Here is a 27,114-nt window from a genome sequence, read left to right as displayed (position 1 = left end):
CACACCTGTAATCCCAGCACTTTGGGAGGCTGAGGCTGGTGGATCACCTGAGGTCAGGAGTTCAAGACCAGCCTGGCCAACATGGCGAAACCTTATCTCTACTAAAACTTAGCTGGGCGTGGTGGTGCAGCCTATAATCCCAGCTACTCAGGAGGCTGAGGCAGGAGAATCGCTTCAACCTCGGATGCAGAGGTTGCAGTGAGCCGAGATTGCACCACTGCGTTCCAGACTGGGTAACAGAGTTAGACACCATCTAAAAAAACAGAGCCAGCCGGGCGCGGTGGCTCACGCCTGTAATCCCAGCACTTTGGGAGGCCGAGGCGGGCGGATCACAAGGTCAGGAGATCGAGACCACGGTGAAACCCCGTCTCTACTAAAAATACAAAAAAAATTAGCCGGGCGCGGTTGTGTGCGCCTGTAGTCCCAGCTACTCGGGAGGCTGAGGCAGGAGAATGGCGTGAACCCGGGAGGTGGAGCTTGCAGTGAGCCGAGATCGCGCCACTGCACTCCAGCCTGGGCGACAGAGCGAGACTCCGTCTCAAAAAAAATAAATAAATAAAAATAAAAAAAATAAAAAAACAGAGCCAGAAGTAAAATGTCCTTCAACATACCTGTGAAAGGAGATATATTAACACATCCAAGAATTCACTCCTTCAGTGATAAAACATCTTTCTACCCTGAATAGCTACAAAATTGTACCTTTTTTTCTCGTACAGTAGAAGAAGAGAATGGAAATTTCTTCCAAAATCGAGGTTGTCTTAAGATTGGCAGCCAGAGCAGGAGACCATAAAACACTGTCAGAGATGACAAGGGTTGAATTAAGTTCCAGGGACTGCTAAGAGCAATGTGAAGGACTCATCTCTGGTCAGGGATAACTGGGCATAAAAGCATATTGATTAATAATGTAACCTTCCTTTAAACCTTTTCCCAGGCAGTCCAGAAACCTTCACTGCACTCAGGTGAGAAACATGAAAAGGTTTTCCTCAAGATTTTCAATAGAAGCAACAACTGGAATAAACCAGACTTGTCATGGAACGATTTTTACCATATGGGGCCCTGATGCCTCACTGAGCAGGACTGTCAGGCCTGAGGTGGGTACACAGCCATGCTTCCTACTCATCAAATGCCCCCAGAGAAAGTGGCTGTGCATTTTCAAGAAAAAAATGACTTAGGCTTGCTCAATCCATTCAGAGACTAGGCAGAAAGTATAAAACAAATGATTCAGAAATCTCCCAACATAGCCAATATTTGCTGATAAATATTTGATACACACCTCCAGTTCCCAACCTACAGAAAGAATGCCACCTAGGCTCTTTGGAGTTGTTGGAAATAGATATTCATTGAGGTTACACTAGCAATGGGAAATCAGCTATTAGGCTACATGTGGAAATAAGAACAACATAACTCCTCCAGGAACCCAGGGATGGCTAGACTGAAGCTGGAATGCAGATTAATTGTGCTAAGATTTTTTTAGGACACACAATTCTCAAGACCCACAACCCCCACCAATGTGAATTTTCTCAAATTCTCTAGTCTCAATCCTACTAACTAACTACCCCACCCTCTAGTTGGTTATCTTTTTAAAATATTTTCATTTTACTTTACTGATAGCTTCTGATTACTCTTGGCTCCTGATGCTGCTGATCCTACTAACAATTGCTCTGTCTGTCCATCTGTCTGCCTATCTAGAGACACCAATTGTTACAAAGATCTCATACAAGGTCCTTGCCAGGGCAACATATTGGGACTGGCTAACAGATTTGTCACCCTTATTTTGGATGCCCCCTCCTAATCAAATCAGCCAAAATGCTGGGGTCAAATGATTCAGCACAGGGATTTTCAGAGTATGACCTGCAGGGCAAATCTGACCTGCCGTCTATGTTTGTACATTCATTAGCTTATGTATTGTCTATGACTGCTTTTGTGCTACGATGGCAGGCAGAGTTGACTAGATGCCAGCAGAGCTTAAAATATTTACTACCTGGCCTCTTACAGACAATATTTGCTGATTCCTGGTTGAGAATACAGACAAGTGTTCAGTGTAAGAAAGTGCACAGGAAAGAAACTGTAAACGGGTTTTCTTAGGAAGGGCTCAGGAGTATAGAAGATATTCTGAGGCCAAAGATCTCAGGGAAACTGCAGGGTGGCCTTCTTGGGTCCATACACATGCTATACACTAAATAAACATGTACACATACAAGTATATACTTGTATGTAAGTATGATTTTAAGTGAATAAGATGATTTTAAGTGAATAAGATATAAATTAATTAATTTAAAAGTGAAACTGATTCTGTACTATCTCTTTAATAACTTTTTTTAACATGATTCAGAATACACCTCTAATCACGATGCAAACCTCTGATACAGCAATATCAAAACTGTACATGACCTGTTTTGCATTCCTATTTAGCCCTGGAATGCAACCAATGCTATTGTTGTTGTTCTTATGTTTTTGTAAGGAACATGGTAGGACATTCACTTTATAACTTGGGGCTAAGACTAATACAAAATATGATGATTTCTACCACTTTCATCCCTACTACTTTTGAAGCTCATCCTGATCTTTTTATGATTAAGAAACTTAATGAGGAAACACTGTATGATTACTAGGCTCGAGAACTTGAGGAAAAGTAAAATTTCTGCCCATCTGCATGAAGAATTAACTTTGTCCAGTGATTTATAACTTCTTCCTTAGTTGATTGTGAGCACTTGGGATGCAGATTGGATTTGTGCTTGTTCATATACCACTAATTCCTAGCATCGTGACTGGCGCATTTGGGGACTTCATTATATGTCTGTGGAATGAATGACTGCATGCTGCCATATGTTCTCATTGCTCAGTTGGTAAAGCTAACATAGAAGGACTTTTAACTGTAAAGACATTAGGAACACCTTAGTAACTGCTCTCATCACTATAGAGATGGGCTAGCACTGAAAAGTAAAAGTTCTCTCTATAAAAGAGTGAGGCACAGAATGAGATTCAGACTGACTAGAGCTCTCTTCTCCTACATTACAATGGTCATTACATTATTTGGTCATTACATTATTTGTGCTCAGGCCTACACTAACAGGCCTGGGTCTAACCCTATGCTGCCCAGATCTTTAATCCAGGACTCAATCCTCCATGCAAAGTTAGTTCCTAGTTTGTACTCCCATGATACTGTGTCCATATTTTTATTTACCACTTAGACTGAACTGCAATTATCTGCTTACTAGGAAGTTTCCCTCACTGGCTTAGGAGTTCATGTTGTGCCTCTGTATAAAATTCAATAATGTGTGATAAAGAAAGGAAGGAATAAATGATCTAGTAAGGATGTAAAATATAAGTCACTATCCCCTTTTGTCTCCTTGACCATCTATGCTGATTGATCGTGACATCCATCCTCATTAGACTTACCTTCAACCTCTCCCCTTTCTTAATGGTTTTGCCTCTCCAGTCTCTAACAATATTTCAAACTTTGGGCCAGGTGCAGTGGCTCACGCCTGTAATCCCAGAACTTTGGGGGGCCGAGGAGGGTGGATCACTGGAGGTCAGGAGTTTGAGAGCAGCCTGGCAAACATGATGAAACCCCGTCTCCACTAAAAGTAAAAAAAAAAAAAAAAAAATCAGCCGGGTGTGGCGGTGCGTGCCTGTAATCCCAGCTACTTGGGAGGCTGGGGCAGGAGAATCTCTTGAACTCAGAGGCAGAGGTTGTAGTGAGCCAAGATTGTGCCACTGCACTTCAGCCTGGGTAACAGAACAAGACTCCGTCTCAAACAAAAATAAATAAGTCACACACACACACACACACACAGTTTGCATAACTATAGGTATGTATGTGTTATCAGAGATTCAAATCTCAGACATGGCCTTTGTGAAAGCATCCCCTCCTGCAGCCACCTAATTTCTGATACACGTCAGCCTTCCCAGACAGCTCCTTCCCCTGGATCCCCCATCTGCCTGCTAAATAAGTAATACCAGGTTTCACTGCCAATGTAAGACACTCAGGAAGTAAAAACAGCAGCATCAATGTGCTTCCTGGCAGCACAACTAGACTTCAGCAAATAAAACACCCTGAAAACAGCTGGCTGAGGTTCCCGGAGCCCTCCTCCCCCTCCAGTGAATCACTCTGTAGAATGTGGCTGCCCAGCTAGGCCTTTGCGAGAATTTGATAAGTTAACCAAGGCTGCCCTCTCATGGTTAAAAAAACTACCTGTTATAAAATGTTTTCTATTTTTCAAACACGAGAAATCGAGGGCACCCCACTGAAATACCTGTGTAATACTTATCTTTTTAAAGCAGATAATTTAAAGTATGCTGCATTCAACTTCTAAGAAACAATGAATGAGAAGTAAAATTAGAAGTGAAAAAGTATATTCAAAATGTTAAAACTTGCTCTAGATTGAATTATCATCACTAAGAATTCATTGGCCGGGTGTGGTGGCTCAAGCCTGTAATCCCAGAACTTTGGGAGACCAAGGAGGGCAGATCACCTGAGGTCAGGAGTTCAAGACCAGCCTGACCAACAAGGTGAAACCCTGTCTCTACTGAAAAAAAAAAAAAAAAGAAAAGAATTCATTGATTCTAGAATTTAAGTAGATGAAATAATTGCTGAACCTTGATGAGCCAATAATAAAAAAAGAAACAAAGAATTGCTTAATACATGGGATTTCTGTCTTAGGTGATTTATTTTAGACTTTAGTTGGCTTACACAGCAGTAACACTGGTTCTGTTTATATATTAATTCATTTAGTAAATATCTGCAGGGAACATACTAGAGAATCTCAACTACTATAAGATGTACTTTTTTCCTCCGTATTTTAAACATCTCTAATGCAGCCAGGCATGGCGGCTCACACCTGTAATCCCAGCACTTTGTGAGGCCGAGTTGGGCAGATCACCTGAGGTCAAGAGTTAGAGACCAGTCTGGCCAACACAGCGAAACTCCGTCTCTACTAAAAATACAAAAAATAATGAGTCAGGCATTCTGGTGGGCGCCTGTAATCCCTGTTACTTGGGAGGCTGAGGCAGGAGAATTGCTTGAACCTGGAAGGAGGAGTTTGTAGCGAGCCAAGATGGCACCACTGCACTCCAGCCTGGGCGACAAAGGAAAACTCTGTCTCCAAAATAAAAATAAAAATAAAAATAAAAACATCTCTAACACGTCTCACAACCTGTGGTATGTTATAATCTCTGTCAGCCAGGCAACAGCAGAAATGCATACACAGTTGTCATTGCGTGGGTATGTGCAATCTGCTTGTCATTTCTGGTGGCTTATGGGACACTGATACCCTTGATATTTCAGTCCCAAATCTATTTAAGGACCATTTTGGGAAGAAAAACGAGTCCTGTTTGTTGTCTGGAAAAGCTTTCATTGATACTTTGTAGTAAGATAAAAAAAAAAGCACCACCATCAAAACTTAAAATGAGTGTCAACAGCTTAGAATAAAGTATTGGGAGACAATAGCAGAGCTCTCTAAAGAAAAGCAGGGTCACCAGTGCTGACAGTGGCATAAAAAATGACAGGGTGGGGAAAAACACACTGATGTCTCTGAGTCAAGGAGTGAGTTTGGAGAGTTGGATTCTGTATGGGAAGAAGAAATATCTTTGTTAATTAATTAATTAATTTTGAGATGGAGTTTTGTTCTTGTTTCCCAGGCTGGAGTATCTTGGCGTGATCTTGGCTCACTGCAACCTCTGCCTCCCAGGTACCAGCGATTCTCCTGCCTCAGTCTCCCAAGCAGCTGGGATTACAGGCACCCACCACTATGCCTGGCTAATTTTTGTGTTTTTAGTAGAGACATGGTTTCACCATGTTGGCCAGGCTGATCTACAACTTGTGACCTCAGGTGATCCACCGGCCTCAACCTCCCAAAGGGTGGGATTACAGATGTGAATCACGGCATCCAGCCATCTTTGTTAATTTATTTTGCTTACATTTTCTTTTTCACATATGCAAAAGAGTCATATATACAAAACATCTGGTCCAATAATTCTCAAAACATTATTTAAATAAACACAAAATAAAAATTATAAGTAATAAGAAAACAGTATCTCATAGTTTAACTGGCAGCTTTTCTTTTCCTTTTTGTTGTCCCTAAAAAAAATAGTGCATCTTATCACAGAAAGAGTTTTAGATGTAATGAACTATAGAACATACGAGGCGGTGTTACAGTCACTGAGTAATGCAGTGATGAGCAAAACAGAACTTTCTGCGCCCTCCCCAAGCCAGATAAGAATATATAAATATGCAAACAAATGTATCTATAAATATGCAAACAGATGAAGAAATGAGAGCATTTCAAATAGCAGTAAAGGCTATGAAGACAATAACCCAGAAGAAGAGGATAAAGAGAGGTGGGGCGGGGGCCAAGGAGGCTTTAAATCAGCACTGAAGGTACAATCAGGAGAAGTACATGGCAGTTGCACATCACACCATAATAGGTAGGAGAAGAAATGCTTTCAAGGAGCAGGCAGAGGTCAACAGTAACAAATGGTGTTAGAAGAGAAAAGAAGGTGAGGTGAGAGGACTGTTCTTAATATCGGCAAGACAATGGCTTTTAAAAACGGTATTATAGCTGGACTAAAGTAGGTTATAGGACGATGGACCACCAAATCTGCATTTTTTGGGTAGATCTGCTTTAGGACCTGAGGGAAAGAGTTGGCCTGGAGGGCTGTGGCTGCAGCGCAATATAGAATCACAACGGTATATTTTGTGGATCAAGGGAGCAATACGAAGTCTTGCAAGACAAGTAAACAAATAATTGCACAAAACAATTTCAGATTATCAACAGTGTTATAAAGGACATAACCAAGATGATATGATGGAAAATAGGGAAGAGAAGCCTACTTTAAGCTTTGGGCTTTAACAGGTATTGAACACCAAGGACATGCCAGGCATTTATTAAAAGCATTCAAATGTCAACTCATTTAATCTTGAGACCTACTTTTTGAGATATGTTCGGTTAGTTCCATTGTTACAGATAAAGAAACAAATGTTCTGAAATAGTGATTTGCCTGTCAAAGATCAATTAGCAAATGGTAGCCCTGGGATTAGAACCAAATTTGACATTGAAATTAAATGTGTTTCCCCTGCTCTACACCCCTTTATTCAAGGCTTTCCTGCAAAACAAACCTCAAAGCAGCCAGCCTTTCACAACTCCTGCCACAAAAATCCCAGCTCATGGTCTCTTTTTAGAGCCCCATTCCTATGAGACCTTTTTCAATGGAATGGATCACCAAGTTGCACATTATTCATAACATGCTAACAGAAACCAAATGTGTAAGTATACTGATACTAGTAGGTACTGATAGATAAAGATCCCAAACAGCATCTTTTAAGTAGTGGCTTTTAGAGAGACATTGCCCAACCTCAAAGGCCATTTTCTAATAGTGGAAATTTTAGGCCACCTGGTAGATTGGAAGGATAAATGATCATGATAACTAGTTAATATTTACTGAGCTTTATTATATGCCCAGAATCATTCCAAGTGCTATAAACATAATATCTTCTTATTTTTCAAAACAACCCTATTATTTCAAAAGTATTTGTATCACCTGAGAGTTGATTTGAGCCCAGCTAATCTGATTTGCAAACTAAAACTAGGATCCCAAAGGAACACACAGGAATTAAATGACAAACCCCAAATGAGTTGTGTGCACCGATGATATTATAAAACTCACAGAAAGCTGGTTGGCTCAGGTTTTGAAAATATTGATTCCTTTGGTTTATTTTCCAGATAAAACTTTGGTTTTAGTCTCACAGGAATCCACTGAGATGACAAATTTAACCAACAGGTGCCCTTTAGTTCCCCCTCTCAATGGAGCTTCTTAATTGTACGGATGATGAGAGAAACCAAGGAAACTTTCTTTATGATTTAAAGATTAATGTTTGGAGGATGCTTGTGGTTTAAAATCAATCAACAAACTTCTGGTTGGCATTGCTGCATAAGGAGCACTGGGCTCGTTGCTTCAGATGCTCTCCAAGATCAGCAACGGACCCCTGCTGGTGGGGAAGGCAGGGGCTGGCAGTGTGAGGCAATGGAAAAAGGCTTAAGCTTGGAAATGAGAAAAACCCAAATTCACCTCCATATTGAGAGTGACTTTAGGCAAGTTAGTTAATGAAATGGGAGTAATTATTTTTTAAAAAATAATTCTGAAGTTTATGGGAGATACCAAAGCACTTTGTACAGTGCTTGGCACAGGTAGAAGTCAACAACTGTTCCCCTCTTCACTCTTCCTGTGCCTTGTCCTCTCTCATCTTGGGTCTCTGAGTTCAGCCTAAAACCCATAAAGATGGAACAAAACAGAGCTGGGGTTGGGGCTGAGAGAAACCCTCTCGTGTGAAGCTGATGGAGGGTTATCCTAAGAGCTGGAAAAGAAAGGTTGTTCTTTAATTTTCACAACCAGGAGTTGCAAAGACATAGTATATTAAGAAATGACTGGAAGTAGGCTGGATGTGGCTCAGGCCTATAATCCCAACACTCTGGGAGGCTGTGAGGTTGGAGGATCGCTTGAGCTCAGAAGTTCGAGACCAGACTGGGCAACATAGTAAGAACTTCTCTCTCTCTCTCTCTCTCTCTCTCTCTCTCTCTCTCTCTATATATATATATATATATATATGGAAATAAAATGAACATATATTTGTGTACATGTGGTTTTTCAAAAACAATGGGCAAGACATTGTGCAAAAGAAGGTCTATTTTAAGGAGAAATAATATGTCTTGAAATGCACAGGGATATTTGATCGTGTTCAGGAAAGCCTGAACTTCAATCTAGTTTCATCCCTAAACAGTATTAAAGCTTATGACATTGACAATTTCTGGACAGACAGTGTCCACAGAAAAGAAAAAGCAAAGAGAAAGAGAGGTAAAGAAGAACATAGAGAAATCCAGAACTGACTGAAATGAAAGTTGGGGATAACTTCAAGATTTTCAGTTTGGGAATTTATGGTACCATTAGCACATCCAGGGACCTTCAAAATTCTTTATGACCTTGAGGCATCCAAGACAAGTTAAATCAGAATCTCTGAGGTGGGACCCAGATATCATCAGTCTTTACAGCAACCCAGGAATTTCTATGCATATGGTTGAGAATGACTGCTACAGACAAAACAAGTAAGGTAGGATATTGAGATAATGGAGAAAGAGGATGAGTATAATTCTAGACATACTGAGTTCAAGTTTCAACAAGGCATCCAGGAGGGAATTAAGGGCTGGATATCAGGAAGGACAGAACAACTTAAGATTTTGAAGAGCCATTCATTAATATGTACAATAAACATACCTTAGGCTGGGCATATTGGCTCATGCCTGTAATCCCAGCACTTTGGGGGACCAAGGTGGGAGGATCACTTGAGGTCAGGAGTTCAAGACCAGCCTGGCCAGCATGGTGAAACTCTGTCTCTAATAAAAATACAAAAATTAGCCAGGTGTGGTGGCCTATGCCTGTAATCCCAGGTACTTGGGAGGCTGAGGCAGGAGAATCGCTTGAGCCTGGTGGGAGGCAGAGGTTGCAGTGAGCTGAGATTGTGCTACGGTACTCCAGCCTGGGTGACAAAGTGAAACTCTGTCTCAGAAAAAAAAAAAAAAAAAAAATCCCTTAAGGGCTGTTGAGTGTCAGGACACCAAGTCCTACAAATGGGTCCTTTTCCTTTGTGGGACCTATATCTAGGAGGCAGGGAACAGATTTTTAAACAAATCAGTGATATAATGTGTTGTGGACTATAAGACAGAAATTTGTACCTGGGACAGGAAAGAAGGGTTCAATTCTTCTGGGAGTTGTCAGAAAAGACTTCATAAAGAAGGGACAAGGAGAAGGTGGAATGAGAGAAATGCAGAAAGAGAAAAAGGCAGACCTTGGAAGTATGGGGAGACTTACTTAGGTCTAGCAGAATGGAGAGGAAAATGGAATCAAATGAAGATCACTGAGAATTAGCAGTCAGAGAGAGAGAGAGAAAAAAAAAAAAAAAAAAGTAGGATAGAGAAGTGCCCTGAAAGATAAGGCTGGCTAATAACGAAAGGCCATCACATGAGTGGTGCAGAGGGTCAAAGATGATGGGGATGACTATTAAAGCTGAAGATCACATAGTTATGAAAGTTCGTTTTTATAGTGGGAGAGTTGGGGCAGAGAGTAGGTAGTGTTTGGAACTAGACCCATGGAAAAAGAGAAGGATAATGAGAAGGCTAGTGGATATACTAAGGGGAGGGTTATAGGGAGCACATTTAAATATTAAAACAAGGAACAGGCCTGGTGCCGTGGCCCACGCCTGTAATCCCAGCAGTTTGGGAGGCTGAGGAGGGTGGATCACGTGAGGTCAGGAGTTCGAGACCAGCCTGACCAACATGGAGAAACACCTTCTCTACTAAAAATACAAAATTAGCCGGACATGGTGGCACATGACTGTAATCCCAGCTACTAGGGAGACTGAGGCAGGAGAATTGCTTGAATCTGGAGGCAAAGGTTGTGGTGAGCTGAGATTGCGCCATTGCACTCCAGCCTGGGTAAGAAGAGTGAAACTCCACCTCAAACACAAACACACACACACAACAATCAAATGAGAAGGCAAAAATCTCTTAGCTGCAAGAATCGTGATGGTGGGTTATCTTTGTCTTCTACACAGGTGTACTTGCCAAATTCAGTCACTTCATTCTATAGACACTGCCCCCTAGAACCCACTTCTTTCAAAATGTGAACTAGTGAAGGGCACCACCTACCATCTAGAGCTCTACCATGAAAGATGATAGCACAGCTGTTCAAGTCACAGGTTCTGGAATTAGACAGTCCTTCCCTAGCAATGTGACTATGTGAAAAATTATTTCTTTTCTCTTTTTTTTCTTGAGACAGAGTCACTCTGTTGCCCAGGCTGGAGAGCAGTGGCACGATCTCATCTCACTGCAATCTCCGCCTCTTGAGTTCAAGCGATTCTCCTGCCTCAGCCTCCCGTGTAGCTGGAATTATAGTCGCCCACTACCATGCCCAGCTAATTTTTGTATTTTTAGTAAAGACAGGGTTTCACCATGTTGGCCAGGCTGGTCTCAAACTCCTGATCTCTGGTGATCTGCCCGCCTCAGCCTCCCAAAGTGCTAGGATTACAGGTGTGAGCCACCGTGTCCAGCCATTACTTCGGTTTTTCTAATATGAAATATAAAGTAATAATGGTACTGGTCTCAACGTTATTATGTGATTAAATGAGATAATGCATGTAATATGTTTAGAACATATCTGGCATATAGTTCTAGCACAGAAAATATTCACTATTGAACAAGAACAGAAAAAAAGTAGAACTTTGTGCCAACAAAGTATATGACTTCCCCTATTCCTGTATTCTTCAAGAGGTCTCGCACTGAATCAAGCAGATCCTTTAAAAAAGTAACACATCAGGCTCAATAAACAGATTCACCTAGTGACAATAATATAGGCTTTGGAACCAGGCAGCCATGAGTCAAACTTTAGTCAAGCCATTTATGAGCTTGATCTTTCTGAATCTCAGATTACATATTTGTAAAAATGAGGTTAATACTACCCACCTCCCAGGACTGTGAAGATTAAGATAGATTTCTAGTTGTAGACACTTAGCACAGTTTACATAAATAAATGTTTACTAAGTGTTCTTGGAATTGAAATTGTGGTAAGATTTTACTCCTGGTGTCATTTTACCCCTGTGGGATTCCGCTCCTTCTTTGACCTCAACTTAGTTGTGAATTCTATTGTCCCCACTGCTAGACTTTACTAACATTAACCATGTGGATTTTCATGCCTGGAGAGAAGAGGAGTCATGGAGAAAGGAACAGAGTACACAAGAAAGCTGCAACAACCACCGTAACACCCTGGAGGGCACAGGGAGAGAGAAAAACTTCCGCCAGGCATTGCTGAGATAGAACACAGGTAGTACTCATCAACCTGGGTTCTGTTCACCCAAGCATCAAGTCCAGAAGATACTTCTTGCTACTGTCTCTCCTCTTTCTCAGTGCCTGAGTCCTGTCATGTAAGGAAAGCAGACATAGGAGAAAAAAAAAAAAAAAAAAAAGAAGAAGAAGAAAAGAAAAATCTCCCACATAGAAGTATGTTAAAAATCTATCTCTCTGGATGCTTGGTTCCTTCCTAGTTCTCATTATCTGATGGAAGGCCACTGACACCAACACTGTCCTAAGCTAAAATTGGCTTTCTTTTTCAGAGATTGTAGGTTGACTGTAGGTTGCAGAAAAGGCAAAACACTTTGCTAGAGGCTGTAGCATGGAATACAGATTAGGTTGGTGATGTCACAAAAGAGGGTTTCAACAGTGTCAGCAGAGGCTGTTAGTGATGACTAAGGAAGTTGATAAATGGCACCATCTGAAATAGTTACTCGCCCTGAATAGGCAGGTGGAGAATATTAGCTACAGATGAGACAAATCCCATTATGAGAAATATCATCACAACAAGAATATTTCATTCCAGATTTTAGAATCCCAGGTTTTGGCTCACTTCGGTCAAGAAAAACTATAAATAATTGAGTTCGAGATAAATAATTAAATGTTAGCCTCTTGGAGTGCATGGCAATTGGTTTTGATCTCTATATTAAAATTCACAAGACCACGGACATAAGTCAAAACAGGTCCCCTTCGTCTCCCTAGTCACCATATCCAGGGCTAAAAAACAAACTTGAAATGGGTGCCAGTTAGACTATAGGAAACAGGATCTACAAGCACCAGGAGCTCATCTATGGCTATCTGACATGGCCTGGGGACGCATCACTCTCTGGCAGCTGGAGATTGTTAACATCGCCAATTCAATGTTAATTGAATGCAAAGGAATAAGAAATAAATTCTGGTTCCCAAAGGGCAGCTGGAAAGGTGTTGGGCTTCTCAAACTCAGGCCTAAAACCAAGCATCCTCCTTGCCAGAGGAAACGGAAAGCCCCTCCCCCATTTTTAGAATCAGGCTGGAAAACACGGCTCCCAGAAAGTGGGGTTAGAAAACAAGAGCTTGCGTGGCGGCGCCCTGTGGTCCCTCGAGGAAACAGGAGAGACACAAAGAGGGCCTGCTCCTGGGAAGCCCTAACTTCGAACCCAATCCTTCCTCCTAGACATTACCTACAGCTTCAAAGGGCAGGGCGCACACCTCCCCTCCCGCATCTGTAGGGCGAAGGCAGGTCGAGGGTAAACATTTCTAGTTATTCAATTTATTCAGTGGTTAACTATTTTGTGGGTACCAGACACCGACCTAATCGGTTTACGTCCTTCCCTTAATTCTCACAATTCTGAATTTGTGTTATTAACCCCTTATTATCTTTGGTCTACCAAGGGCAGCCAAAGAGGCGCAGAGAAGAGTGACAATCTGCCTAGCAAGCGGCGGGATCAAAGCCTGGGTCTCTACTTCCCAAGCTGGAGATCTTGGGCTTCCTGCTCCTCCTGCGCGGGGCGAAAAGCCCACCTGGGATCCGAGCGGGCGGCCGCGCCACTCTCGCAGGCTCCATACGCCCACCGCTGCCCGCCTGTACCACCTGCAGCGGGCAGCGACGCCTCCTTGCCGGTCCCGCAGGGCGCGCTGCAGGTGCGCGGGGCGTCCCGAAGCCCCGCCCTAGCGTCCCTGCCCCGCGCCCCGCTCCTCACGCTCGGTACCCGCGCCCCGCAGCGGCAGCGCACAACGCACCGCCTCCGCCAGAGCCAGGGAAGCGCTCGGGCGAAGAGGAGGAGCCAAGGGTACCGAGCGGGTGGAGTCGGGAGCCAGAGAGCGGTGGAGGCGGATTTCCTGGGCCCGGCCCTCTGGAGCTACCATGGCGTTTGGCAAGAGTCACCGGGATCCCTACGCGACCTCCGTGGGCCACCTCATAGGTAAGGAGGCGCGGGGAGAGACGCCCAGGCAGGCAGGGGACCGTGGGATCCTTTCCTGCTTGATCCATTCTCGGCCTGCAGAGGACGGAGTTAGTCCAACTTGGAGAAAATCCTTCCCCTCCCCCAGCAACTTTCCCAGGGCACCCGCATTCCACCCGGCCCCCTTTCGTCCGTTTCCTTCTTGGCCAACTCACTCTAGAACCCGCAGTCCTCAAAAATGTACCTTCCTTTCGATGTCTCCTGGGGAGTGGAACCAAACAGGTGAACCGCGGGAGTCAGGCATGGAGTATTTGGGCCTCCACAAGGAGACACCAGAAACTTGTCGGCCAGGGGAAAGTTATTCCTAAACGCACACTCTCTAGGGCACGGTATTGTTATGCCCGTTTTACAGAAGAGGAGGCTCTGGGAGACTAAGTGATGTGACCTTACTGTGAGGGGCAGGTCTCCCCAAACCAGTTTTCAATAGTGCCAAGCTTATACAACCTGGATTGCTTTTCTGGGTAAACAAAGATAATGAAAATGCTTGGCATTGGAGTGAAGAGGAGGGGAACAGAGGAGCCATCTGGGGGCACGGAGGTCTCTTGCAGGCCACTAGGGACTACACCGGCATCCACCTAAAAGATTTCTCTCTCCTCCGAATGTACCTTGCATGATGTATGTAGAAGCCAGTGATTGGACTCTTACAAGCACCAGCTCACTGCTCCCTCTTTTCCCTGATTCCTCCCTTGGGAATTGGGTGTGGCACGAGTGCATATTAATGCCAGGCAAAGTGTGATGATGTCAGGAACTTAGTGGGGTGATGAAATCTTGAGAACCTAGTAGTTGTAGTAAAGAGGCCGAGATTTGGAAAATTTAGCTCACAGCTCTACTAACTGCCGTGACACCGAACACACCACTTAAACAGAACCTTAGTTTACACATCCTTATAAAATGGTCAGAGTAGCTACCATTGAGGAGATGCTTTCCCTTGATGGCTGTGCTTTGTTGGATATTAGAATGAACCCTGAGCAGAAATGGGTTCCGACTGTATCTTCATAGGCAAAAGAAACTTCAGCAATTCATCTGCTTAATTTTTTAATTCTGTAAACATGGACTAACTGTCAGCTATGTGTCTGGACCTGGATCAGGCACTGGTAAGGCCAAGGTGAGACGTGATCTCAAACCTGAGGGAACTCATTTTCTTGTAGGGAAGACCGCACGGTTTTGTGCCGCACCTTTGCAATGCAAGAAAATGCAAAACACACAAAACTTACCGGAAGGGAGAAATGAATTCTACTGTGGCTTTTGAAGGGTGAATGGGAGTTTTCTAGGAAGATAAGCTTTGTCCATTTGGTGCCAAATTCAAGTTTTGTTTGTTTTTTGTTTTTTGCTTTTTTTTTTTTTTTTTCTTTTTTTTGAGTGTCGCTCTGTCACCCAGGCTAGAGTGCAGTAGCTCTCGGCTCACTGCAACATCCGCCTCCCGGGTTCAAGCAATTCTCCTTTCTCAGCCTCCCGAGTAGCTGGGACTACAGGTGCACGTCACCACGCCCAGCTAATTTTTGTATTTTTAGTAGAGATGGAGTTTCACCATACTGACCGGGCTGGTCTCGACCTCCTGACCTCAGGTGATCCACCCGCCTCGGCCTCCCAAAGTGATTGGGATTACAGGCGTGAGCCACCGCACCCGGCCTCAAGTGGTTCTTTTCCTTGATTGAAAGCAAGCCAAACTTTGGGGTTCCCCGAAACAAGTCCTTATTCTTTCTTTCCCTTCTCTATCCTTTTTGGTTTTTTCTCCATTTCCCCCAGAACCCCGTGTTTTCATTCTTAGGGATCTTATCCTTCTCTTAGGAAGATGTTAGCGCATTCATGTTGAGTGTTCCATTACCCTTTCCAGGTAACATCTTGTATTGCCTGATTATCTAATGATAGGGTTCCAAGTGCAGAAACATTCTGGTCAGCCTGGTGCAGCTGTGGTTAGTTTAGATGCTTGTTATTATTAGTTTGGATAGTTACTCAGTGCCAGTTTGAAACAATTAACACTGATAGTAAAAGTGTATGCAATGGAAGTTTTTACGTAGTCGAGATAAGCAGTGTCTTTGCAAGTATTGGTTGAAGTTATAATAATTGGTAAAATTAGAAGGAATCGTGAGATTAAGATGATAGGAGAATAAATATGTTACTATTATTTGGAGTTATGCCAATATTTTGGCTCCTAAGACCAACGGATTACTTCTCTCCTTTAAAAATTCTTTCCTCCTGTCCCCCCAGAGAATAAATTATTTTTAAAAACAAACAGTGAGACCAAACAACGTAGATTTGAATGCCAATTCTACTTCATACTGACTGTATGACTTTGGTAATTTCCTAACCTCTCTCAACTTCTGTCTCATCATCTCTAACAGTGGGTTAAATGAGATTGCATATGATAAAATACGTAGCACTATGCAGTTCACCTTGTAGGTAGCTGCTCACTAAGCCCTAGTTCCCTTGTCTGAAAGCCAGGCAGGTGGAGATTTAGCTGGCCTGGCCTGGGCCTGTGGCCAGGTATTGTGCTTGCAGTCTTTATTAATAGATCACTCATTACTGTTGCTGCAACAGCACTCTGAACTTGGGTTCTGATTGATTCCTGAATTACTGAGAACGGTTCCAAAAAAAATCACTTTGCCCTTTGGCAATATACACTTAATGACACTTGCTAGTGCAGCCTAGGCAGATTATTTCAGGAATACCAGACATTTTTTATTCTGTCGTAGCTCAGACTCAACAGCTTTTTCTTGGCAGAAAAGGCTACATTTGCTGGAGTTCAGACTGAAGATTGGGGCCAGTTCATGCACATCTGTGACATAATTAACACTACCCAGGATGGGTGAGTACAGCATAGTTTCCGTGTATTTGCCTCTGATAAGAAGCATCAGAACTACAGCACGTTTTCTCTTGCAAATGTTTCAGTTTTGTTGTTGAAAGAGTGTTTTCATCATTCATTAGGCGCTCTCTACCTTTTGAAGACTTGTCAGATTGAAATATTGGGGCAGCTGCTTGCTTCAGCATGTAGAGTATCTATAAATCCACTATCATTTTTTTCCTCTTGGCAGTTTCTTTAACAGTTTCAAATTTTGTCACTGTGAAGCTCAAATTGCTTCTTTTTAAAAGATTGGGAAAGGCCAGGTGCAGTGCCTCACGCCTGTAATCCCAGCACTTTGGGAGGCTGAGGCGGGTGGATCACGAGGTCAGGAGATCGAGACCATCCTGACTAACACGGTGAAACCCCGTCATTACTAAAAATACAGAAAATTAGCCGGGCGTGGTGGCAGGCGCCTGTAGTCCCAGTTACTCGGGAGACTGAGGCAGGAGAACGGCGTGTACCCGGGAGGCGGAGCTTGCAGTGAGCTGAGATTGCACCACTGCTCTCCAGCCTGGGCAACAGAGCGAGACTCTGTCTCAAAAAAAAAAAAAGATAGAAAAAGAGAGATTGTTTCCTTCTTTAGGAATATCTCCAGCTCCCATGGCCAGTATTTGATGAAACCGTCAAATATTATCAAGAAGCTGGTTGACTCCTGGTGGTGACCTATTTCTGGGCAATTGTCTTTAGTAACCAGGAAACAATATAGCAGTCTCTTTTCCTCCTTGTCACAGGACAATTTTTTTCCTTCTGAATGTCAACTCACCCATGTTTAAGCTGTATTCTTATAGCATGTGCTATCTTTTGCCCTTAAACTTCTTAAACTTTAGAGAATCGAAGTTGTAAGAAAAAAGTCATTAAGAAGAACAAACTGGTTTGCATGTAGTCAATTACAAGTTATTCTTTGGAACACAATTCTGGTAATTTTCCTGTGCATATTAAAGTGATAACTGACAGTAAAAGAGATTTAGTCTAGCTTATATTGATAAAGAAAACATCAAAATTATTGGTTATAAATAAATGGAAAGTGCTTATGGTTAGTACTTTTTTTTTTTTTTTTTTGAGACGGAGTCTCGCTCTGTTGCCCAGGCTGGAGAGCAGTGGTGCAATCTCGGCTCACTGCAAGCTCCGCCTCCCGGGTTCACGCCATTCTCCTGCCTCAGTCTCCCGAGTAGCTGGGACTACAGGTGCCCACCACCTCGCCCGGCTAGTTTTTCGTATTTTTTAGTAGAGACGGGGTTTCACTGTGTTAGCCAGGATGGTCTCGATCTCCTGACCTCATGATCCGCCCGTCTCGGCCTCCCAGAGTGCTGGGATTACAAGCTGGTTAGTACTTTTAAGTGTGTATGGTTTTTTTTCCTATAATTCTATTTACCATGTTTAGTTCCTCTGGGAACATTTTCATTGATAATACCAATTCATTGATAATACAAAAAGAGACTCTTAAATTTGGACCCATACAAACAGTTCTTTGTAACGTAAAATTGTGGCGTATTGGCAGCTGACCTAGTTTGTTGTAATTCCTCTTACATCCCCTTGTCTGTAGGGTGCTCAGGAAATACTAATAGTTTTAATTAAAATGGTAACATTTGTTGTTTCAGAAGTTGCATTTCCTATAAGTTGGTTCTGTGCATTGATAGAGGGATACAGGAATGAGCGCATTTCATGGGTGGTGCTTTCTAGGTAATAGATTTGTACAAAAATATTGTATTTGATTCTCATAAGGGGGTAGGTGGTATTTTCTGCCTGTATGTGTGAAGAAATTTAGGTTCAAGAAGTGAAGTCATTCGTGTAGGGTCCCACAGTAGGACCAAGGCCTTGGTTTTCTCCTTAGCCATTCCTCTCTCCAAATGCACGTTGCTTTTCAGAGAGACTGATTATTTTCAGCAATGCCTGAATTGGTGATTTCAGTGTATTTATTACCATAGGCCAAAAGATGCAGTGAAAGCTTTGAAGAAAAGGATTTCCAAAAACTACAATCATAAAGAAATCCAACTTACCTTGTCAGTAAGTACTTTAATTTTATAAGTAAGACTCAATTTCTCAAGCTATAGTTACGTTTTTAATCCTGGGTACAAAATAAGAAGTAAGTATTCTGAGAAAACTAATAGGTTAGCTAATAGATGACCTAAGAGTTGTGTACAGTATGAGTTAAAACTCTTCATTTATGAGAATTGCAGAATAAAGAAAGTTGAGTTCTTTGTAATAGCATTTAATTTCACGGGAAGAGCTTGTTCCTGAAAAATCAATTGTTCTTGGTCAGGAGATGGGAATTAGTGGTTAACATGTATTATACATGGTGAACTGATGAAGAACTTTGTGTATTGGCTGGGTGTGATGGCTCATGCCTATAATCCCAGCATCGAGGTGGGATGATTGCTTGAGCCCGGGAGTTTGAGAATAGCCTGGGCAAGATGGTGAGACCCTGTCTCTACAAAATATTTAAAAAGTAGCCAGACATGGTAGCCTGCATCTGTAGCCCCAGCCACTTAGGGGGCTGAGGCAGGACAATCACTTGAACCCAGGAATTCAAGATGGCAGTGAGCTATGATCATGCCCCTGTACCTCAGCCTGAGTGACAAAGAGAGACCTCAACTCTTAAAAAAAAAAAAAAAAAAAGTTTGTGTCTGGGCATGGAGGCTCACGCCTATAATCCTAGCACTTTGGGAGGCCGAGGCAGGTGGATCCCCTGAGGTCAGAAGTTTGAGACCAGCCTGACCAATATGGTGAAACCCCGTCTCTACTAAAAATACAAAAAGTAGCCGGGCGTGGTGGCGTGTGCCTGTAGTCCCAGCTACTCGGGAGGCTGAGACAGGAGAATTGCTTGAACCCAGGAGGTGGAGGTTGCAGTGAGTCAAGATCGCACCACTGCCCTCCAGCTTGAGCAACAGAGCAAGACTCCTTCTTAAAAAAAAAAATAATAATAATAAAGTTTGTGCATGTATTAATTAACCATAATTTAAGATGAGAACTGAAATTTTGAAAAATACCTCCCTGTTAGCTTTCTACCTCACTTGAACAGCTTTGTGGAATCCTGAGATGCTCTCAGCTCATTAAATTCCAACCAAGTTCTGCTGCCTGGCATGATTTGGAGAATGTTCTATGTTGGTTTAAGCAATTCTCCTGTGTGTTGTATTGTCTGTTATTTAAGTGTGGACTCTTATTTGACGTGTTCCCATTTTCCCACCATCCTTGGCCATATGACCTCTTCAGTCACGTTGGTGAGTTGTCCTTTTTACTTTAGTATGTGTTGCAAGCCCTGCCTGCTGCCTGAGAGTGAGCTGTGTAGCTTTCTGATTTATTCTGCACGCCTTTGTTTATCTCAGCCCAGCCGAAGACTGTGCATGGTCACGGCACTAATCAGCCAGCATCACACTGCCTTAGGAGCATTAGTCTTTATCAAGAGGACTTTGGGGCATATGTGAGCATAGCTCCTGGTTTCTAGTTACATGTAGAAGAAAATGGACATCTTGCATAGGCTCACTGAATGAGCAGAAATGCAATGAACGGTCTTCATGATTTGATCATTAAAGAAACCCTTCACGTTGGGATCTGAATATAGTTTTAGAGGCATTTTCCCCCTTCACCTTTTTTTTTTTTTTTTTTTTTTTTTTGAACCTCTCACCTATCCTTAACTCTTGAAGGTCACAGAATGGAGGAGATTATGGAGAGAAGAGTGAGGCACTTCTGTAGAAATCCCAGAACGATGGGTCACTGATAGAAATGCCTGGCACCTGTCAATGTTCTTGCCCACCCTGTGAAGTAGTTCTATTATTAACTCCATTTCACAGATGAAGAAATTGAGACTAAGAGAAACTGATTTATTTCCAAGATGAAAATGGCTATTACATAGCATAGGCAAGATTTGATCCCAGTCCTCAGATTCTAAATTCCATGCCCTTGCCTCATACTTCTTTGTTTCTCAGAACGAATCAAGCCTCTTAAAAGAGCAGGCTACTGTGTTTCCTTTGTGTCTTTAGTTTCTTCCTGTGTAGTACAGGGCCAGGTATATCAGATGTTGACTGGATTAATGATTAAGCACCACACCCTCATACACACACCTAATCCCATCTCTCCTAGTATCCGGGAAGACTCAAGGGCTAATGGAAGGTACTGTAGAACGGGAGTAGAAAGATGGGTAGATGTACCCTTTTGCTTGGATTTTCTTTAAATAGGCCTTTGACCCTTTGTATCTTCATGCGGATTTCCTCAAACTGTGTATTTAATGGTCCAGTCACCTCACCTCAGAGTACTCACTCCCTTGCAGAGGTGTGCATAGGGCCTCAAAACTGACTTTAATATTCACGTAAGCCATTCTCGTGGTATATCTGGGATATCTCAAGGGTGCCAAAGGTTAGGAGAATTCAGTAAGGAAGAGAAGGGCAGAAGACTAATTTATGCCACCTTCTCTATTTCAGCATGGGGTATTATTATTTTGCTTTTTACAGGTGTTCACCATTCATAACAGTTTGCCACTTCCTCCATTGTGCCCAAGCCTACTTGATGTGTCAGTGGTTGCTTCTTAATCCCGCCTCCATATCTTCTTCCATCATGGTTCCCTCGCTATGACGATGGACCAGGGACCCTCCTTGAGGAAGCTGGGTTATTCCAGAGTGTCGTGCCTCTGGCCCTCTGTTTCTCTTTGGGCTTCCACTCTTCCTTCTCATCAGGTAGTCTAATCTCTCAAGCCTGACTACCAGCTCGCTGCCGTTCCCATGATCTGTTCCACCTCAGATCTGTAGCTACCTTACCTTATGGGTTCTGTCCAATGTGTGCGAACAAGAGAATCTAAAGCCTGTGCCTAAAAACAGGCAAGAGTCACCAGTCAGAATACACCTTCATCCTTGGGGTCACAGTACATTAAAGTCAGGAAAAACACCTGGGTTTTCCTTGGATTTTCTTTAAATAGGCCTTTGACTCTTCATCTCTTCATGCTGATTTCCCCAAGTGGTGTATTTAATGGTCCAGTCACCTCACCTCAGACTACTCCCTGCCTTGCAGAGGTGTGCTTAGGGCCTCAAAACTGACTTTAATATTCACATAAGCCAAATTTAATTATGAGGGGAATTAGTCACAGAAGGAGTCACCCATGTCTGTCAAACGCAATTATAAGTTTACTAGTAAACTCTTTAAAAAGTAATCCCTATATATGACATTTCCATTTTATTAATGTAAAGTGATGAGAGCCTGTCAAATTCAGTTATAAATATTCTTTATGTTATCTGTCATGTTGAGTTCTCCATGGACGTGTTAACCTTGATTAGGCTTTAATGGAATCTGACTGTACTATGATTTCCTACCATCAGTCGGTAGAGCAGTTTTGTGTTTCAGCAGAATTTTGTTTCCAGGCTTTATTACTCTGAGCCAGGAAGTATTCTCTTCTTGAATGAGTCAATTGTGATAAATCTCAGCAAGAGGCTACTATTAGTGTCAAATAGAAAGTGGTTGAACAGGTTCCCAAGAATCAATTAGTTAATAGGCCTTTGTGGAGCACCCCCTAAGCAGTGAGCTTCAGGGGTTTCATAGGATGTGTAAAATGTGGTTGAAAATAATAATGAAGGAAAAGCTTGGTTTATTCTCCTTTGGCAAATTTACTAGTGAAACAAAATATCAGGCTGGGTTCAATGGCTCGTGCCTGTAATGCCAGCAGTTTGGGAGGCCCACAAGGGTGGATCACTTGAGGTCAGGGAGTTAGAGACCAGCCTGGGCAACATGGTGAAACCCTGTCTTTACTGAAAATACAGAAATTAGCCGGGCATGGTGGCATGTGCCTGTAATCCCAGCTACTTGGGAGGCTGAGGCAGGACAATTGCTTGAACCCAGGAAGCGGAGGTTGCAGTGAGCCTAGATTGTGCCACTGCACTCCATCCTGGGTGACAAAGCGAGACTCTGTGTCGAAACAAAACAAAACAAAGCAAAACAAAACCATGTGGTTGTCCCCCCAGGAGCTTGTTGCAATTGGAGGGACTGAGAGGAGTGAGGCCTCTAGGCTGGGGTAGTCACCTTGGTGAAGGCACTATTCATGGCCCAGGTGTAGCTCTGATGGCCCTGAAACCTGGTTGTTGTCACTGTGCCTGGTTTGGAAATTTACAGTGAGAAAATCTCTTTTGATTCCAGCCCTCTCTTAAAATACTTAGGTCAGCTAATCATCACATTCAGTCCTGCTAGGAAGTTCTCCGTGGAAGATGATCTAAATAGTTGCCATGTATTGAGGTCCTGCTTTGTGTCACGCTCTGTTATGTTTCATTTGGGCCTTTCAACAAGTCTCTAGAGGGAGATATTATGTCCATTTTGCAGATAAGGACACTGAGGCTTAGGATAAGTGATTTGCCCAGCTAAGCCCAAGAGATCAGTGAAGCCTGGAGTCACCCACTTCAGTCTCTCTTTGTTCCTTGGCTCCAGAGTTTTCAATCCCACCTCAGATTATGGATTCTTATTTGTCTTATTTCCAAATATAGGTTATCTGAACACATTTGCACCAAGTTCAATTTCAGAATATGTGAAAACAACATATTTAATTTTAATTTAATTTCCCACAGTAGGTTTTATTACTTATCTGAGTGAGTTGGAGGGTAAAAGAGGTTCTGGTGATATAATAGAGGAGGTGATGTAGAAGTAATTAGTCCTGGCATTCTTGATTCTAATGGGAAAACACAAAAGGCATGACTGCTAATCTCCAGATGTTCACATTTTTAGCATTTCATGTTGACTCTTTGATTTTGTGCATGTTCCTCCTGGGAGTGTTACTCATTATCATAAAATCTTGTTGCACCAAAGATAAAAATTTGTTTGTGAGGGCCAGGTGTGGTGGTTCATGCCTATAATCCCAGCACTTCGGGAGGCTGAGGTGGGTGGATCACCTGAGGCTAGGAGTTCGAGACCAGCCTGGCCAACGTGGCAAAACCCCATCTCTGCTAAAAATACAAACATTAGCTGGGCATGGTGGTGCACGCCTATAATCTCAGCTACTTAGAAGGCTGAGGCATGAGAATCACCTGAACCCGAGAGGCAGAGGTTGCAGTGAGTCGAGATTGCACCACTGCACTCCAGCCTAGATGAGAGAGTGAGACCCTGTGTCAAAAAGAAAAAATATATATATATATATGCCTAGAGAGAATGAGACTTGGAGCCTAGGTATTTGCCTAAGACTGTACAACTAGTTAGGTGAAATATTTCTGTAAACTCACATTGAGCTAGAGGCACGTTTCCTTTCAGCATTTCACCCATTAAAAACTCATTATACTCATTATAATAATCCATCAAGCTAAATGGCATGTTATTCAACTTTCCAACTTTGTCTTAACAACCTGCACTAGTATAGATTCATCCTAGTATGTTTTGGATTTTGTTTTTATTTTCCTTTGCCTTAAAGGTTTTCGCTGTGTTTCACACAGCTACACGTGCTCACCTTCTGTATTTTCTGATTACCTTCTTGATCACAGTGCTTTAAAACTATAGCGTTCATACCTGCTGCCACTTTATGTATTTCCATTAAAGACAGACTAAAAATACAAAGACAAAGCATGGCATGAAGTCCATTTTTAGGGCTTCTATTCTGCAGAGATGATTATCCTGGTCATGTTAATGGTTTCTATGACCTTTCTAATTTGAGGTTGTAGCATGGAAACTAAAGATTTAATTTTGTTTTTAGATTACTTTTAGAAATCTACTTTCTGCATGCAGTTCTTCAGTATTGGCTCATTCTTTCTTAGTCAAGTTTCTGCTCACCTTGCTTTATCGCAAATGTGTTTTTCAAGGGAACTGGTGTTCCTTAGTGCATATTCTTAACTGTATAACACCCCATCCTCCAGGAAACTTTTCTTTTGACTTTACCAAAGGGGTGCCTTATGTACTCCTGATTTTGTGCTTCATTTTCTGTCAGTTACTCTTTGATTGCCTTCCTTGGATTTTCGCTAGCCTGTGTAATAGGTGAACCCCAGTGTTTCAGCCCTTCTTCCTCTCTTCTCATTGTAGGCAGCCTTGATAACTCAATTTTGGTCCTTCACTCTCTTGAACTATAGCTGTGTGGCTGTGTGTGTCCAGCTCACTGCTAAACACCTACTTAAATGTCCCTTATCTTTTGAACTCAAAATATCTAAATTTCAGCCCGTCATTTCTACCCCTAGACCAGCCATACCACCCCCTCTTCCAAATTTCCATCACAGGGGTCCTCATGCAGAATGAGAGTCACTTAACTTTCAGTCATCTTCCTTTTTTGACCAGCACTGTCATTCAAAGTTCTTCCTTCATAATTCTGTCGTGACTCCTTTTCTTGTACCCACATCATCTTAGTTTAGGCCTTTTGTATCTCATGCCTGAACTGGTTGCTAGTGGATCTTTCTGTCATTCCAGGTTTCTTCTCCCTCCACTTGCCTTTGCAGAGTGCTGCCTGACAACCTATCCAGAATAGTACTTTGCGCACATTAACCTTTTCCTCAATTTCAGGGTAAAGGTGTGATGGTGACAAACTAACAGAGACCCTCCGTAACTTCTTAGTGCCTTCAAGATAATATCCACACCCTTTGCACTGCCACACAAACTTCTCTACAACCTGGACAGACTTTATCTACCCTATCTTTACAGTCTCCCCAATTTACCTTTTTCAAGATGCCTCTGCTAGAGACAGACCAGAGTACTTATCTCCCCCTTCATAACTTACCCACTTTTCCACATTTATATAGTTTTCATACAATTTCTCTGTCTGGAATATAGCTCTATACTCATTTTTACTGTTCTTAGCCATTTTGCAAAGCCCAGCTTCCAATTAGCCTTTTCCAAAAGTCTTGTAAGACCACCTAGCCCTAAATAATCTTGCCTATAAGGACCTATAGCTAGGGTGACTGTGTAATTCATCATCCAAACCAGGACATTTTTGAAAGTGAAAGGGTGTGTCATCATTAATAAACAGGACATTGGGAATATACCTGTGCTACCCTGGGTAAACTGGGACAGATATTATTCCATCTGTAGCTCATATGTTTGGCCTGCACGTCCCTTCAGCATTTAGCATTTAGTACTCTGCATTGCTGGTTAATTCCCTTTTGGATGTGCTGGGACTCCTCGATAAGTCTGTCCTCTAGACTGTTACATTATGCTCATATTTCCACATATCCCCAGAACCTAACATTTTGCCATATATTTTAGTAGATACTAAATTATGTTTGTTAATTAGTATGCTGGTGGAAATTATTATTTAGCAGTTTTTCCCTTACATTTTTAGGAGGTGGTTTTGCCAGATAAATATAATGTTTAATTTATTTTTCTAATTTAGCTTATTGACATGTGCGTGCAGAACTGTGGTCCAAGTTTCCAGACTCTGATTGTGAAGAAGGAATTTGTTAAAGAGAATTTAGTTAAGCTACTGAATCCTAGATACAACTTGCCATTAGACATTCAGAATAGAATCTTGAATTTCATTAAGGTAAGTCTGTTGTATACCTCATGGGATGGTAAATTTCTAAGATTAGGGATTTCACAGCTTACCTCCTGATTGTTTTGCTTATCTTTTATATGTCTTGGATTGAGCCAGAAAAGCATTTTTGCTATTTTTAGTTTCTGTGTAATAATAATTTTTTGGCATTGGATGGTACACTTTTTCTGAAGATTTGTAGTCATTTCCCTACTTTCCTCTCAGTTTCTATTTTATCTGTGTCAAATAGGAAAGACAATGATGTGTATGTTCATTTTGCAGGTTGGGAAACTGTTCCAACTAACTGACTAATTCAAGGTTACTTGGAAAAAGAGCTACTGATGTTGTTTTGGAATCTGTTAATTTTGGATTCAGAGCAGCAAAAAACAATTGATAGTATATATCTTAGGGTTTCTTCAAGATTTTGAGGCATGGAAGTCTGATTTAAAATATTTTGGGCCGGGCGCGGTGGCTCATGCCTGTAATCCCAGCACTTTGGGAGGCCGAGGCAGGTGGATCATGAGGTCAGGAGATTGAGACCATCCTGGCTAACACAGTGAAACCCCGTCTCTACTAAAAATACAAAAAAAAAAAAAAAAAAATTAGCCAGGTGTGGTGGCGGGCGCCTGTAGTCCCAGCTACTTGGGAGGCTGAGGCAGGAGAATGGCGTGGACCCAGGAGGTGGAGCTTGCAGTGAGCCGAGATCTCGCCACTGCATTGCAGCCTGGGCAACAGAGCAAGACTCCATCTCAAAAAAAATAAAAAATAAAAATAAAATATTTTATATTTTCCTAGCCTTTGAAAATGAGCATTTTGCCCATGGCATTCAAAAGTAGCTTTCTCTTTCTGAGTGGGGTACATAATTATTGATCTCTCATTTTCTATCAGGAGCTTAAGAATTGTGTTTTCAGCCGGGCGTGGTGGCTCACGCCTGTAATCCCAGTACATTGGGAGGCCGAGGTGGGCAGATCACAAGGTCAGGAGTTCGAGACCAGCCTAGCCAACACAGTGAAACCCCATCTCTACTAAAAA

At 42.3% G+C, this 27,114-nt stretch overlaps 1 protein-coding gene across 5 annotated transcripts in view; it reads left to right on the top strand.

Annotated features, from left to right (window-relative positions):
• Nucleotides 1-13,697: 13,697 nt before the first annotated feature.
• Nucleotides 13,698-27,114, top strand: part of TOM1L1 (target of myb1 like 1 membrane trafficking protein) — a 58,538-nt gene continuing 45,121 nt past the window's right edge. Inside the window, 4 exon segments of one of the 5 annotated variants that reach the window (NM_001261224.1) lie at nucleotides 13,698-13,795; nucleotides 16,556-16,640; nucleotides 18,602-18,680; nucleotides 25,945-26,094. In NM_001261224.1, coding sequence (NP_001248153.1) covers nucleotides 13,738-13,795; nucleotides 16,556-16,640; nucleotides 18,602-18,680; nucleotides 25,945-26,094 — 372 coding nt within the window. In that variant the 5' untranslated portion in view covers nucleotides 13,698-13,737. 5 annotated transcript variants of the gene reach the window in all.

The sequence above is a fragment of the Macaca mulatta genome, chromosome 16 (genome assembly GCF_049350105.2).
Source record: "Macaca mulatta isolate MMU2019108-1 chromosome 16, T2T-MMU8v2.0, whole genome shotgun sequence".
Lineage (NCBI taxonomy): Eukaryota > Metazoa > Chordata > Mammalia > Primates > Cercopithecidae > Macaca > Macaca mulatta.
This window is presented reverse-complemented; position numbering and strand designations above follow the sequence as displayed.